General features: G+C 39.8%; 2 protein-coding genes across 2 annotated transcripts in view; both read left to right on the top strand.

The window, feature by feature from the left end:
* The first annotated feature begins 545 nt into the window (after window positions 1-545).
* Window positions 546-2079, top strand: ctxn2 (cortexin 2). The gene has a single exon (XM_072695072.1). It carries the CDS (start codon window positions 1396-1398, stop codon window positions 1639-1641), a length of 246 nt encoding a protein of 81 aa, XP_072551173.1. The 5' UTR covers window positions 546-1395; the 3' UTR covers window positions 1642-2079.
* Window positions 2080-8744: 6665 nt separating this feature from the next.
* slc12a1 (solute carrier family 12 member 1) overlaps window positions 8745-17399 on the top strand; it is a 28647-nt gene continuing 19992 nt past the window's right edge. The window contains exons 1-5 of the mRNA XM_072695578.1: window positions 8745-9267; window positions 13009-13146; window positions 13890-13965; window positions 16693-16788; window positions 17009-17148. Of these exons, the coding sequence (XP_072551679.1) occupies window positions 9025-9267; window positions 13009-13146; window positions 13890-13965; window positions 16693-16788; window positions 17009-17148 (693 nt within the window). The 5' untranslated portion in view covers window positions 8745-9024. The remainder of the gene's footprint in view (window positions 9268-13008; window positions 13147-13889; window positions 13966-16692; window positions 16789-17008; window positions 17149-17399) is intronic.

Below are 17399 nucleotides of genomic sequence, written 5' to 3'. Positions count from 1 at the left end.
TCATAGCTTTCAGCATGTTTGCCTAGAATTTGTGCCTTGAATATATAATGTGTTGAATTTAGGCAATTAATTGAGCAGATTTTCATTGAAACGCTGCACTCTGCACTGCCTGCATTACAGACAGCCTGTGCCTTTCTGTCGACTCGTTTGCTTTTCATTCCTGCTTGTTTAAACGATACATTTAGCCTGTTTACATTAAAGTAAGTCTATCAAACATTATTCACTGAATTCACGGTCTGCACTGTGTATAATGTATTAATTACATTTAGCATTGGCATTCATACATTTCTACATGTTTGCATTGAATGTGTCTATTACATTTAGCATGCAAGCTTGCATATGATTGATATAATTATTACTAATTAAATGTTGCATGTTTACACAGATTTTATACATAATTTATACTTCTTTGTATTAAATCTCTACATTTAGCTTGTTTGCAATGAACTTGTACATTACATCTCCCATGACTGCATTGACTGTTCACCTTTGCATATCATTGAATTGTCATGTTTGCATTGCATATATACATTTATCCTGTTTGCATATAAGTTCTATAATTAATATCAATAAATGTAGCATGTTTACAAAGACTTACATCCATTGATCATATTTGTGTTGCGTTTCTACATTTAGCTCGTTTGCAATGAACTTTGCCATTTTCTTCCCATGCATTGCACATGATTGCAACCTTTGCACACTATTTATATATTAAATTGACCATAATATTACTGTTTGGTTTGAATTTATATATTAAATGTAGCATATTTGCTTGTCTTTTATAGAAGTTATGAATTACATTTAGAATGTTTGTATTGAAGTTGTGCCTTACTTTTATTGTGGCTCCTTTTAATACATGCATTTTATTTAGCATGGCTTTAGTTACTGTATGTATTCTAGTTTTCAGTGTTAGGTAGGTTAGTGGCACGACCTCAGAGAAATCCGGAAATACAGTACTATTATTCTTATCTTTTAATGATTAGATAACGGTCATTATTATTATTTGTAGCTTGAAGAATCCTGGAAATCATGGTTTCCTTACAGCTTAATGAGAACAATTGTCTGTTGTAGTTTCCACATCCAAACGTCTTTTTTTTAACACACCTGTGTGTTCAGTCCACTCCAGTTACCTCTATATCAACCATTTAATATGACACAGGCAGCGGGTTACAATTCTGACGTGTTCTGTCATTGTTAAACCTGTTAAACCATTGTTGAGCAGTCACATATGTGTAATGCTGTAATTCTTAGGCAGATTCATAACCAGATACATGGTGTATAATGCAGAGACTGTGAGATGAATATAGAGGGCCCTGTGTGTGTGTGGGTGTGCTCTCTGCAGGCGGGCTGTGGCGACTCTGAAGCTTCTGGATGTTTGCAGGATGAAGAGGGACCATGTGTAGTGTTCATTATAACCACTCCCTGGCGAGTATGAGTGGCGGAGAGATCGTGGCATACTCTCTGACGCTGGAACAGAAGACGGCATTCGCGTTTGTGGGAATGCTGCTGGTGTTCCTCGGCCTGCTGATTGTGCGCTGCTTCCGGATCCTGCTGGACCCCTACAGCAGCATGCCCTCCTCACACTGGGGCGACGGGCTTGAGGGGCTGGAAAAAGGGACGTTTGAGTACGCACTCACCTGATACCACGCCCACCCGTGAGGCCATGCCCCTTACCTGAGACTGCTGTTGTGTTCTGGCAGCCTTAGAGGCTTGTGTTTCTGATTTGAAGCAACAGTGCACATCGTCTGACTTTTCTGAGCTTGACCATCATCTTGGGAAAACACGTAACACTCTCACCTGAGAACACAGCCTCACCTGAGGTCTCACCTTGCCCTGAGGCCACACCCTCACATGGGGTATCACCTTTACCTGAGCCTGCAGTCTCATCTAAGGGCCTCACCTTTACCTGAGACCACAGCCTTACTTGAGGCCATAGCTTTACCTGAGACCGCAGCCTCACCTAAGACCTCACCTTTACCTGAGAATGCAGCCTCACTTCTTGAGGCAACACCTTTACCTGAGATCACAGCCTCATTTGAGGTCATGCAGTTATCTTACCTGTGACCTCAGCCTCACCTGAGTCCTTCACCTTCTCTTTACCTGAGATGGCAGCCTCACTTGAGATTACACCTTTACCTGTGACAGCAGCCTTTCTTGGGGTCACGCTCTTACCTGAGATTGCAGTCTTACCTGAGACCACACCTTTACCTGTGACCACAGCCTAACCTGAGTTTTCAATTTTACCTGAGATTACAGCCTCACCTGAGACCACACCTTTACCTGTGGCCGCAGCCTCACTCGAGGTCAATCTCTTACCTGAGATTGCAGCGTCATCTAGGGTTTCACATTTACCTGAGAGTACTTCCACATCCAAGACCACACGAGAGTCTGCTGCCACACTTGAACCCCCATCATTACCTGAGGCTACGCTTTTACATGTGGCCACTCTCTTACCGGAGACTGCAACGTCCCTTGATGCCACGTCCTTACCTGAAGCCACACCTCTACCTGAGGCTGCAGCATCCCTTAAAGCTACATCCTCAGCTGAAGTCACACCCATGTCTGAGACCACAATGTCTTGTGAGGTCAAATCTAATTAGATTACATCAGCGTAACCAGTTGGTGACGAAGTGTCTCTTGATGCCACACCCTTAGTCAAGGCCACGCCCTTGTCAGAGACTGAAGTGTCACTTAAAGCCACGGCCTTGCTTGAGTCCACGCCCTTTACTGAGACTGTTGCTGTGTTTTCCAGTGTTTGTGGAATGTGGTTCTCATTCAGAGTAATGGTCAACACCGAATGACTAATAAGACATTTGGATCATAAACAGTGCTGCTAGCTTTACATCTAACTACACACTACACACATGCTACAAAGAAAATAAATCTGTCTGTTTGTAGATTTGCCCTGGATCATGGGCAAACAGTCAAACAATCAACCTGTTCCTGAGTAGAAAAAGGTCAGTGATGAACATCACAGTTCATAAACACATCTAGATTTAGTCAGAACTCAGTACTCTCGATACACCGCCTGAATGTTTATGCGACCACAATCTCACATATAGCTGGGGCCAGGACCACACCCTTTGCCGCATCCTTACCTGGGACGACAATCTTGTGTGTGATTATACCACTACCCAGAACCACACCTTTACCTGAGACCACACCTGACCAAATGTGGCTAGTGGGGACTGATGGTAGAATGATGTCATTTGTTTAGGAGAGCTAATGCACAATCTGGGGTCGGTTGCACCAGCTAGACGTTCAAACACAGACTAGTTATAACACAAGTTGTTTACTAAGTTAAGTGTTTACTAAGTTAAGTGTTTACTACTACTAAATGTTGCCATCATCAAACACTAGGAAAAGACTAATTGCTCATGTGTATTTGTAACCAGCGTTAACGTAACCAACATTGTTATCCGCTGCCACGTTCTTGCTTAAGGCCACCCCCTTTTTCTACAACCACGACTTCCTTACTAGTGACATTAAGGGCAATCAGCTCATTCCTAATCAAGGATTACCTGAGGATTTCACGATTTCTGTGAAATCTGGCACTACCAGTCGTTTCCCTCACTTGCATATTGCTCTTAACAATTCATTAAACCACACTGTCATGCAAAAAACATTTGAATGAACCCGATGTTAAAGAAGAAGCTGAAATGGATTTATTGATAGTTTTGAAACATTTGATCTCACAGCTCGGTCTTAATGCACATATATACACTTTGATTAAGCCACATTTTGGGTATTTTTCAATTTCCCATATTTTACACTAGCAGCCCAGAATAAATCAGATTCACTCCAGATATGGACTGAGGAGAGATCAGTTCACTGCTCTGTCAGGACTGAATTAAATAGCGAGAAATGAACCTCACTGATGCCGAACATTCCTGCGAATAAACCACCAACATTTAGTGGTAACGGAGGGAAAACACTTAAATGCACTACAGTGTAAACAGGGTAAAGCATGTTTCCGCTGGGCCTATACGTCCTAATTTACAAAAACAAAACAACCTAACACCCAATGGTGAGTGGGCATCATGGTTAGCATAGCCATGGAAAGACACAGTCCAGATGACTGCAACTTTATTGATTTCAAATAAATAGCATAATAGAAACCATTACAAACCACTTACACTAGTTAGGTAGCTGCTTAAGCTATCTCGGCCGTTTTTTTAGGCTGTCCAGGCTGGACCTATGATAGCTAGGTAGCTACTTAGAGTAGCTGGCTAGCTTCTGTCATTAGCTAAAAGACAAACGCTGGTGCCTGAGCAGCATTAGTACCTTAGCTTATGATGTTAAGTGTAAACCCAAAAGCAGGCCACACATTCGTGCTCCCAGTGTGTACAGTGAATGTTTACACAGAAAGCTCCACTCTGAACAGGGTGCACATCTGCTAGTTTTGTTCAAGCCTTCTTGTTGTAGAAATGCTGAGCCACAGCGCTGAGAGGAAACGCTGCCTGATTTCTCACTTCTTTTTTTCTTTAAAAAGGAGTCACACCTTTGTCAGCTGTGTGCTGTGGATTATTATTCTGCATTGGCGTAAAAATGCCAATCAGTTGTTTCACACAACGTCTGCAGTCTCTCTCTCACTCTCTCGGTGTGTGCCGGTGTTTTTAGTGCTGTGAATTTGCCTTAAGGTCTCTTTGACTGGGTTTTCTGTGCCTTCATTTAGTGATGGTAGAATACCTCCAACAGGACAGTGTGTGAGTGTGAGTGTGTGTGATTGTAATGAGGATGCTGAGAGACAGTAAAGAGTTAATATGTGTGTGTGTGTGAGAGAGGTGTGTTTGGGTGTAGTAAGGCCACTCATACTGTGGGTTTGTATTTGTCTTGTGGAATAAAATGATTCTGATTTCTTTTACGTCTTTTACATTTTCCTTCTGCTTTTACTGACAACATAACCGCAAAACATGATTATCTAATTATCTAATATTATAAGATTATTTTATATTTGTGCTTGCTTTAAGTCTTTTTTTGTACTGAAAGTCAAATAAGAATATTCTCTGAAAGAATAATCTCAATATTCTGCTGATGGAATAAACCTTACATTTTCCCACTGCTTTTTATCCCTTAGAATCCAATTCTGTGCTGACAGGTTCAGGTTTGCAGGTTTTTTTATTTCTGTGTATGTGAATGTGCTCATGTTTTTAATTTCACAACCATAATTCACTCAGAACCGACTGTTTGTGTTGCAGCCTATTTTTCTATACTCTTAACTATAAAGATGCTACACAGGGTTCTTTAAGTGATGCCATAGAAGAACCATTTGTGGCTCCATAAAGAACCAAGATTGTGTGAGTGTGAACCTATTAAATCCTTGAATAAGCTGATTACCCATTTAAAGAGTCTGAATTCAATTCAGTAGTATTTATTTTATTTATTTATTTTATTTAATATCTCTTTTTACAACGAATGTTGTCACAAAGCAGCTTTACAGAGATCCGGCTCCGAGCCTCTTTAAGCAAGCCAGTGGCGACAGTGGCAAGAAAAAACTCCCTTGGGTCAAGAGGAAGAAACCTGGAGAGTTCCACACTTTCCACACTCATCTCTTTCAGAAAAATGCTTCTTTATGGAACTAAAATGGTTCAAAGAACCCTGTGTAGCTCCCTAATTTTGGGACTGGTTTTGAATGAATCATGGTTGTGACATCACAAAAATGGGCAATGCAACCTCCGATGCCGATGCAGAATGGAAATCAAATGAAAGTATGATCCAGCACATGATTGCCATTTACATTGTTCAATGTAAAACCAATGTGCTTGACCTGAAGTGACCTTGCTTCAGTCTGCAGCCTCGACCTGTGCACAAGCTTGTGCCTGTTACCATGGCAAGGGTTAGCGAGGGACGCGTAATGGCAGCCCGTAACCGCGGCAATGCCAGCTCCGGTAACCGTAGCAACAAGAGTGAGGCTGTGCCTAAAACTGCAGCCAATTCTTGTGAGAATGGAGAGAGGAGTGCGTTTGTGTAGTGGAACCGATGGCTGCGTTGACCACACACACACACACACACACACACACACACACACACACACACACACACACACACACAGAAAACACCCTTTTATTCTGTAGAAGGGGTGTGTGTGTGTGTGTGTGTGTGTGTATGTGTGTGTAAGAACCCGTATGTTCTTAAGGATGCTGCTGACTAACTATAGCCTTAGTTTTGCTCATTTAGAGCTACATGATCTTCTCACACCATCAGGACCGCCATTGTATCATCACAAGGGAGACAGAACATTGGGTCATTTACCTTCCCTGTGTGTAGGAGGGCTATTCCCCTGCATCATAGCACCAAGCTAAAAAAACACAGTGGTAGGGAAACTGCTAGGGAAGCAGTGAAAGTGTTTATTAGTGTGAAAACTATAGGATGTTTAGCTACAGTGTTGCCACGGTGACCAGAAACACTGTGTTGTTCTCTGCATCGCTGGTTCTTTTCCTTGTGGGGTTGCCAGATTCTCATGTTTCCAGCCAAATTGGGAATCAGAAAATGGGTGTAAATGATATATTTACCATGTGCATTCACGATGACAGGTTTAAGGGCCTCAGCATCAACAGCTTAGCTCTAAACTCTAGAAACCACATACGTTTAGAACAATTAGCATTTCTTGGTTTTACATGATGCTAATTGTTGATGCAAATGAGTTTCTGTTACTTGTTAGCTGGATTAGCCACTTCAGTGCTAAAACTAAAGAAGGAAACATCAAACACCAAACATGACTTAGCCGATCGATTACTTTTGGGGTAAGGGGGGATTTGAGACCTAACTATTGGTTGAAGGTGCAGACGTTTCTCAAGGTCACTGTGTTTCTCTGTCATTGTGTGTGTTGGTGTGGAGATGTAAGAGCAATAAGGAAAGGTTCCAGTGTTGAGAAGCATTAGCGCCCCAAGCGTGTTCCCGTTATTAGTGGCTTCACATTAACTCACCTGCGGGAGATTTCACATGACTCGCGCTCAGGCCAACACTTCAGCGTGCCAAAGCCACACCTGCGTCCAGGACCATTAACTCCACCAAGAAAGCAGCCTCGCCGAAACACATCAAACAAGTGCGCTCGGGGAAAACATTTCAGCGTGTTCAGCTTTTTTCATGCTTGCATTTTCAGCAGCAGTCCATTCTTTAGTCACTCTACAGTCAAGGTCCATAAGTATTTGGACAGTGACAGTATATGTGTAATTTTGCACTGTGGTACACCACCACAGTGGATTTGAAATAAAGCAATCAAGATATGATTAAAGTGATTTAATTAGTAATAGTAATAGTAATTTGATTTAAGCCTTCTTTCCTCCACTTTCACAGGCTCAAAAGTAATTGGACAAATGACCAATTAGCAGCCTTGTTATTTCATGACAATTAAGGTGACAAAAGGTCTGAAGCGGATTCCAGATGTTGAATTTGCTTTTAGATGCTGTTCATGGAAATGCAAGTGAGGAAGGCCATCATTAATCTGAGATAGCAGAAACTTTTCACCAAAAGAAATGCACTGTTTGCAATACTGCAACTAGATTTCTTACCTATTGGTTATTCACAATGTCCATGTCACAATTTGCATAAGCCAAAACAAAAATCTTGAGATAATAATAAACACGGTTGATTTTATTGTAAAAGACAGAGAGGTAAGACAACTACCCTGACCACCAAACGACTAAGATGGCTGGAGCGGGCTGCATCTCTGCATAAGCTTATTGTCAAAGTCTACAACCAAGAGCTTCAAGATGCAAACCACTGGTAAGACTGCAGAACAGAAAGATTTCTAAGATTAGACTAGGCTAGAAAACAGCTAAAAGAGCCTGTCCAGTTCTGGAACAAGATTCCTTGGACAGATGAAACCAAGGCTAACTTCTACCAGAAGACTGAGAAGAATATGGAGACAGAAAGGAATAGTTTGTGATCTAAAGTATACTATATAATCTGCCAAACATGGTGTAAGCACTGTAATGGCATGGACATATATGGCTGCCAGTGAAACTGTCATCTTAAGGAAGGAAACTTAGTGTTTGGGGTTGTCTATGAGTTCCAGAAACTAACTGCAGAGGATCTGCATTCAAGAATTATAACTTTACTATATTATAACACATATGCATTTGAGTGTCCAAACCTTTGCATAAAGGTATATATCATTACTGTTGCACACAAAATGTATCTAACATATCTCCAGAATGACAACCTGGAAGTTTGCCAGATTCACCTTATGTCAAAAAGTGAAAAACAGCAAAAATGGGGACAAAAGGTTATGGTGGAACAGCGACCGTATATCTCCCTCTACTACAAAGTTATCAGATGTAAGCGGCTTTCTTATTATCATAAGTCTTTCTAACTATCAGTTTCCTCATCGTAATCATATATAGATGATTTCTTTCCCTAATATCAGACTCACTGTGTAACAGCTAACTGTGACACACTTCAGTCCTGAAACTTTCTCAGCTCTGAGCTGAGTGGAATTTACCCAGATATTTACCCACATGTGATTTTAACCACTCTGACTTTTATGATTCATTTGAAATGGCAGAGCAGTGATAGATACAGAATCATAAAGCAATGTGGGACATCATGTGCTTCCTTTAACACTCACACACACACACACACACACACCTCCACACTTCACACTGTGCCATTAATAATCAATGTTCCTCACCTCAACTCCGACACTCATTATCTTCTCCTGGATTTTATGGCTGGGGTTAAACTTTAAGCTTGTGCCTTGCGTCCCCTTTGATGGAGCAAGGACGTTTCTGCGCCCCTTGCTCAAGAAAGGTGGGCCGAAGCCAATCAAAACCTCACCTGGAGCACCTAGGAAGAGAGAGAGACAGGTATATAAACACCTGAGACAAACTCGGGATATACCTCGCTAGCGTTCAGCATGAAGAACCCATTCTAGAGTCTATTCTAGAAGCAGCCAAACCCATCTTAGCTTAAAACTGAAAACCCCACTGAGATTAGTGTTAGACTGTGGAACCGCACTGATCCACCTTGACCTTGCGTTCAGCAGGATTAAGAGAACCTACAGAGTTGTTTTGGGGATTCCCGATGGAGAACCTAGCGTTTGAGAAGTCCAAAGATGACCCTCCACTTTATGAGGAGACGTCGTTTTCAGGTAACGGTTACGGGAATGGAGAGCACCGGTCAGTTCGACCGTCAGTGGTCAGTGCGTTTGGCCATGATACACTGGACCGAGTGCCAAATATCGACTTCTACAGAAACCCAGGGAGTGTGAGCGGGCAGAGGGCTATCAGACCATCACTGCAGGAGCTCCATGAGGTCTTTCAAAAGGTAAATATAAGAATAAATATGAGATTTGAATTCCTACATATTGTTGATTAATGAAAATAATGCTTGTTGTTTGGAAACACTGCAAAGGGTGAGAAGAAAAAAAAGCAAAGCGCTTCTTATTGCATCCCAGAATGAAAACTAATCCATATATTTATCTTTATGTTAATTTGTCCAAATACTTTTGATCCTGTGGAAATAGACTGTGTAAATTAGCAGTCATTTCTAAATGGATAATGGAATATTTAGTTAAACCCCTTGAATTAAGGCTGAAAGTCTACACGTAAATCAAAAATCAAATTCTACTCTAAAAAAAAACTTTATTGTCAACATAGAAAAAGCTTAAAACAAGGACAAGACCGCAACTAGTAATGCAGTATGTTGTATAGAAAAGGCTGTCTCTTTTGCTTAGAGGCAACAATTCTTCTTCAGGGCCCCATTTGGCCTTTTTGTCCTTGTTTTTGTTTTTAAGAGAATACTCTTATTCATTTGAATGAGATTTTTGAAAATGTCAACACTTGACAACAGCAGTTGCTCTGAGAATACTGCATTTCAGACCCTGTCCAAAATTACATGGAATAAAGCCCACAGGCTCTATTCACAGATGCTAAGAACACTTTTTCATCTCCTGCCAAGATACCATTTGAGAAATACAGGGTTTTCTTACAACAGCATTGAGATGCATATCGTTTCTGTCTGAAAACACAACCACCTCCAGAATGGCAACTTTACAGTAGAAGAGAAGGTCAATGTAAAACTCTTTTATTCAGTCATAAGTCATTTTAGACCATTTCTCTTGCTCTGTTCATCATGAAATTTCACACAATGTAAACAACAGATGGGGCTTTTTAAAATTATATGAAAAACATATTGTAAAAAAAAATAAACATAAACATCCAAATAAACATAAACATCAGAATGTGCTGCAGGCCAGTGAAGTTATTGATGCGATGGTTAGAAGAATACAGTTCGGGGAACACAGGTTCGGTTGCTGATGTCTCTGTGAACTCCAGTCACTGTACGGATTTGTTCAGTTCCACCAGCAGCTCAATTTTTTCACAGCTCTGATTTATTTTAAGGAAGGACTGATTAGATAAACTAGAGCTGTGTTCGAAACTGTGGCCTATTCACTACATATCTCCCACATCTGAAAATCCAGATCACTGTAGAGAGCACTATTATAGGGAACGGAATTCGACATGGTAGTGAACAATTTTGCACACCTCGTTATGTGTGTGAGCTGACTACTGTGCGACAGGAGAATACATCCCATAAACCGTCTGAATATCGGCCTTCCTCAGAGAAGCTATGTGTGAATCTTTAAACCAAACAAGGCAATGAATTATTGGTGTTCAATACCAGTTTAGTGTACCGAATACTTTGGCACTACGTTTTCTAACCTACTTCCAAGAGGACACTGGAAATGGCTTAGCTAACAGTCACACACAACAATCACAATGGATTGTTTACTTGTTTCTGTTGAACTCATAGCTAGATGAACAGCTTTACAGATTGTAACAAAATTGCTTACATTTATTTAATGCTAATGTATGCAATTGCAACTGACAATGCAAATGACATTGACATTTTCTAAATTTCTTTTTGTCTATTCATCAGGATGGATTGAAGAAGCTACACTTTTAAACAATGTAAAAATAATTTAAAAAAACAAGCTTTACAAAGCTAGATAACAGGCCACTTTTAAGAAGCTAGCTAGCAACAACATGCTAATTTTCAAGGCTTTAAAATAAAAGGTTCTTCAAATAATATTCAGTGTTAAATTTACTGAAAAACTGTGATACACAAAGTAAGATGAGATGTAGCTACGTCTTTTTCTTCTAAGCTTTAAATGGCCTTGTTTAAGCTGCAGGGTTAATGTGCGCCAGTGTTAGTTTGCTGCATTCGCATTACTGAAGATGTCATTAATTTGAGTTAATTGGACACTTTAAAGAAGAAAAGTATCCCCACATATGAGTCAAGAGCTCTCTTAAATATCCCATGCTTCATTTTATGATGGTACAGATTGTTAGGTTGTTAGCTAGCACTAGGTAAGTTATCTCTCTATGAGATAACAAGCAAGGCTATATAATATTATCTAGCTTTTCCAGTAGTAGTGGTTAACCATGTTAATTAGGCAGCTAGCTTTATTTTAACATTCATATAATACACAGCTGAGATAACTACTGTTAGCACCCACACTCTAAAACATGAAGGTGCTACAAAAGATTTTTTGAGTGATGCCATAGAAGTTCACTATTGGGTCTGTAAATAACCATTTTAATCATGGAGAAGTGACCTTTAAATTGATAAGGAACCTTTACATCAACAGAAAGTTTTGTAAGAGTCTTTTAAAGGTTCTTCACACTCTCACATCTCGGTTCTTTATGGAACCGAATGTGGTTCTTCTATGGCATCACTCAAAGAACCATTTGTATCACCCTTATTTTTAGGAGTGTAGTTTTGCAGTAAAGCTGTCAATACATGTTTTTGGGATTTCTACTATATTGTCACAGTTGCTGTTCAGGAAGGTGTTTGAGACAGTCTAATCTTAACTGCACAGTAACTGTTTTGCAAGAATTTAACATGGGATGCTGTATAAAACTATAAAAACCCAATATAAGTTGCAAATCTGACATCTGTGCAGCAAATTTAGCAAATTACACTTTGGACCTGTTCAGAAGTATGGTCAAAGAGGAAACATTGGAACTGTGTTGATTTTGACATTTCCAAGCAGGTCCAGAGTGCATTCCACATTAAACCATAAGCTTTCTTCTCTGAGTCTCGAACGGCACAGTAAAGCAAACACATTGAACTCCAGCTCCACTCCGGCTGCTTCTAACCAACATAATAAAGGAGCAGTAATGATGACCCAGCTTGGGCACGCTGCTTTAACTCAGATCAATAGCTCAGCTCACTGCAATTCTGATGTAAAAGCCGGAGAGAAAACACTTAGTTTATGAGTAACGATCTCCCTAGGCTAAGGCATTGATCTGTTCGCCCTGAATGGGCTAATTAATGCAAACGAGGCCTGAAAGTGGCGCTGATTCAGAGAGTACGGATGTGTGACCTGCTGCCAGTAAAATAAAATGTTTAGCAAAATAAAAATAGATAAAAGATGCCTAAAGCTGATAGAAATGCTAAATTCTAATGCTAAACATAAAACTAAAGGCTAAAAATAAAGCTAAATCAGATTTAAGAAAATGAAGAATAGATTTTAAAATATTATGTGAAAAAGGTAAAAAATAAAAAAATCTATCTATCTATCTATCTATCTATCTATCTATCTATCCATCTGTCTATCTATCTATCTCTCTCTCTCTCTCTCTCTCTCTCTCTATATATATATATATATATATATATATATATATATATACATGCATATCAGGACATTACATAATTCATAAAACATATAATACATAATACATAAAACATATAAATGTTTATCTATAATGTAAAAACAACAGGTTGATAATTAAAAGCTACAATCTGACAAAATATTTTAAAAATATGATGGAATATAAAAATGCTAGCACTTCATCGACTCAACACATGAAAATTAAAACCTGTGTGGTTTCTGTTTTTCCGAAAAACTCACTGAAGATGCAGAACTGCATTAAAAATTCATCTGAGCAGCAGCGTGACTATTTGCTGAAGACTTTACACTGGACAGAAGCCCTTTTTGGCATTAATTGAAGGATCTGTTTGGTAAATGAGTGTTTGTTTGTTTGTTTGTTTGTTTGTCAGAGTGGGAATTTGGATCTTCCCGACACGGTGGATGATGAGGAAGGCAGTGATAGTTTGCAGAATGATGATATTGAGGCCATCGCACCTCCTGAAAACAGTGGAGGGGTGGTTAAATTTGGCTGGATAAAGGGGGTCCTGGTGAGTGGTACACACACACACACACACACACACACACACACACACACACACACACACATCAGGCCAATAGCAGTGTTTTTTGTTCTGGGAAACTTTGAACTTGATCACTCTTAAAACTGAGTTCTTTAGACATAGACACTATGTCTACCCACCTGTAGACACAGTATATCACAATACCTACATTTAGCGTGTTATTAATATTCAACCCAATATTCAATAAGTTAGGACAGAACATCCTAGTAAAAGAGGATGGTTTTCTTCTGTTTTCTTCAGCTCAGATGAACCCAGTGGTACCTTACACAGTTTATTTTAGCACTATGACAACAGGGACATCAGTATTGTATGGAGCAGAATATTATTGTGGATATAATGTTCATTATTAACTATTCTCAAAACTGCTGAAACTGAAAATCAATATCACAATACCACATTGTCAAACATTTAATCAGGTCAACTGAATACACTTTACTGTGAACTGGGAACAGTGTACATTTCTAGGTGTCTACAAATGAAAAGGTAAATATACAACTGTCTAACCGCCTGTTGACCCAGAGACAGGAGGTCGTAGGTTCAAATCCCAGCAGGGCCTCAGATTTAATATGTTGAGTTGCTACAAAAAACTGTATTTCACTCATTACAATTTTTACAGTTTAGAAGAAAACATGCTACATCTCTCAGCGCTGCAGTCTTGTTGTTATTTGATTGTGTATTTGTTGACCTATTGTTGTTGTTTCACTCTGAAGGTAAGATGTATGCTGAACATCTGGGGGGTGATGCTGTTCATTCGTCTCAGCTGGGTGTTTGGACAAGCAGGAGTTGGTGAGCACACACACACACGCACAAGTCAAGTTTACGCTCTCCATGTCCCCAGAATTACTGGTGTGTTACTTGGTGTATATGTGTAGATTAGTGAATATCAATGGGAAAATCAGACGTCACACAGATTTGATTCTGATTCTTCAGTAAACAAATCAGTTAATGATTCAGTGTGATTTGATTCGTCTGAAACAGTTCAGATCTGTTTAGAAATGCACTAAATACACAAATTTAACGGCAGGAACTATTTAAACAATAGTGGAACGTAATGATACATAAAGCATGTCTTAATTTTAACATGCTTTATAAGGGCCTATATCTTTCTTTAAGTAGATTTTTTCTCATTTATATCTGGGTAGACAAGCTCTCCTATTGGTTGGGATTTCCCAGTTACTCAGTTATTCCCAAATACATGCAGTTGAATCATCACCTTCAGACCAATGTATCAGAATGTACTGCTGAGATTTGACACCACTTGTGTTTATGCTGTCCGACCTGGGGGTGAGGGGTGGTCCCCAGGAACGGACAGCAAGATCAGTACAGTCCAGGGGGCATTTAGAGCTTGTGTGTATGATGTGTGCAGAGGAATATTTCAACTAGAACACTTTAGTGTCCGCCCTTCAGACCGAGGTCAGACCTAGAGGCAGGGTGCAGATGCAGGATCTGCCCTGTGTTGGGGGGGGGGGGGGTGTTCCGCTGCAGGTGGGGAGTGCACATTGAGATAGATGTTGCTCTTCAGGGCCCAATGTCCCAAAAAGCACCCTGGAGAGTGTTCAGTGTGATGCCGAAATGCTGAGACCCTGGTCATATCAGGGAGAACAAATTTTCTAACTTCTATCACAATAAAAGAATATGATGTAAAATGAATATGATATGAAAACGCTTCTGTGAAAAAGCTGCTTCTGCTTGTTATATGTTATGGTGGTTTTGAAAGTGAGGAACTCATTTACATATCCAATTCCCACCCATCAACATTACCAAGGAAATAAACCATAATTTTAAGATAGTGCTGCCAGAAATAAAGAAGAAAAATGATGCTTCATTCTGGATATTAATGTTATTAGAACTTTATTCTGGAGATTAATGTTATTAGAACTTTATTCTGGATATTAATATTATCAGAACTTCATTCTGGATATTAATGTTATCAGAACTTCATTCTGGATATTAATGTCATTAGAACTTTATTCTGGATATTAATGTTATCAGAACTTTATTCTGGATATTAATGTTATTAGAACTTTATTCTGGATATTAATGTTATCAGAACTTTATTTTGGATATTAATGTTATTAAAACTTTATTCTGGATATTAATGTTATTAGAACTTTATTCTGGATATTAATGTTATCAGAACTTTATTTTGGATATTAATGTTATTAGAACTTTATTCTGGATATTAATGTTATTAGAACTTTATTCTGGATATTAATATTATCAGAACTTCATTCTGGATATTAATGTTATCAGAACTTCATTCTGGATGTTCTCAATCAGTTTTGCAAGCTCTGTTAATCACTCTGGCCTTGTCTTACATTTCTGCCTTATTTACAGATTCACACTGGTGATCTGAAACCTGTGTTGTTGTAGATCACAGTTCTATATTTGATTGCAGCTGTTTGGATGGTTGTTTAAGCGCAGGGTCTCTAATGATCCGAGTTTATGGTTGGTCAAACAGCTATGCGTGTAAAGGTTAATTTAGAGGGTCATTCTTTCACACCTGCACTCGAATGGAGGTGGCTTGTCTGTGGCTGCAGGCCGTCGCTCAGTTTTATGGTGTAAAACTAATGGCCGGCTCAAAGCCACTCTAGTGGCTAACACTCGCTATTCGCTCTGAGTGAGCGAGCAAAAGCCCCAGGCTCAGAGCACACTCGTAATGGCCCGTCAGAGACGGCTCGCTGTTCCACTCCACTTTTCACGAGGTGTGAAGTGACCCCCGGCCAAAGGAGATTTATACCAGTGTGATCTCATTAATGCAGCAGCTCCGCAAAAAATCTAATTCTATCAGTTTTCCTTCTCTTAACCCAAATATAGCGGATCAGCCAGGACATGTTTGATGTCTGAAGTTTCCTTCTTTAGTTCAATTGTAAACACATGTGGTAAAAATCTTTGCCAAATACTAGTCACACAAAGTTTGTGTCACTTTATAGACAGCCTTATGGGCAAGTCTGTTTACTCTGCAGCCGTCTTTGCAGCGCTGCCAGACCGTTATTTCCAGTCATACGAGACCAGGCTTCAATCTCTATGAATGGGGAGAGACTCAAGCACTGGAAACTGAAGGTCAAATCATAATTTTGAAAAACAGATTTTAAATCACTGATAAAATCTGACAAAAACTCATTAACAGTTTGTAGCGTTTGCCTTAAAAATGTTCTGGCTACTGTGCTTCCACAGACAGGGTTCCTCTGCTAACAGCATAACCAGCAAGTTGAATGGCGGGACTAACTTGAATGGCGCCGTAAACAGATGCCAAGAGTTACAAGAACTGGCATTTCCTATTTTAACCAGTGACTGGTCTCCTCATTTATAACGTCTCTGGAGGAGACTCTGGCCTGTATTGGAGGAAGCATTTGCTAGCACTGGTAGAATCATGTGATGGGGGGGTCCTAGTCCTACTGGGGGAAACTGGAAATGACAGATTTTAGAGTTAAGTCTTGAGGTTTTCATTTGTGTACCGTGTACTGAGGTGTGAGAGCGAAACACGTTGAACTGTGGTGTTTGTTGTTTCAGGATTGGGGATTATTATTATTTTGCTGAGCTGTGTGGTTACCACTCTAACCTGCCTGTCCATGTCTGCCATCTGCACAAATGGAGTGGTCCGTGGAGGTACACACACACACACACACACCTCTTAAATGTCTTTTTCCCTACTGTTAAAACTCAGGAACAACTCGGCCAATTTGCATTGCTTTGCATGTAGTTAACGATTAGTAATCCCTGGGGTGTAATAAAAGTCACGGAGCATAAGGGGTTAACCCAATTTACATTTATAAGCTGCTGCTTCGTGACACATGCTGTGTTGAACTATGGGCTTCTTTCCTTGCAGGGGGGGCATATTACCTGATCTCGCGCAGTCTGGGGCCAGAGTTCGGCGGCTCCATCGGCCTGATCTTTGCCTTTGCTAACGCTGTGGCTGTTGCCATGTACGTGGTGGGCTTCTCTGAGACGGTGGTGGATCTGCTGAAGGTACCATTGTTATTATTCACTTCTACTGTTAAGGTAATGAGTTTCCAGTCAATGTAAATGAGGTGAATAAGGATATCCTCTTTGAGTATTGTGAAACATGCTTTCAGAGGGTGTAGTGGTTGATATAATGTTGCCCTGCCCACAGGTGCATGCTGATGTCATCACAAAAAAAATCGTTTTAGATGTTATTTCTGACATTATTCTGTTTTTTAATAATAATAATACAAATAAATATGAATATTATGATAAAA

Source organism: Salminus brasiliensis, chromosome 13, assembly GCF_030463535.1.
Source record: "Salminus brasiliensis chromosome 13, fSalBra1.hap2, whole genome shotgun sequence".
Lineage (NCBI taxonomy): Eukaryota > Metazoa > Chordata > Actinopteri > Characiformes > Bryconidae > Salminus > Salminus brasiliensis.
Note: the sequence above shows the minus strand (reverse complement) of the source record. Positions and strands in the feature narration are given on the sequence as shown.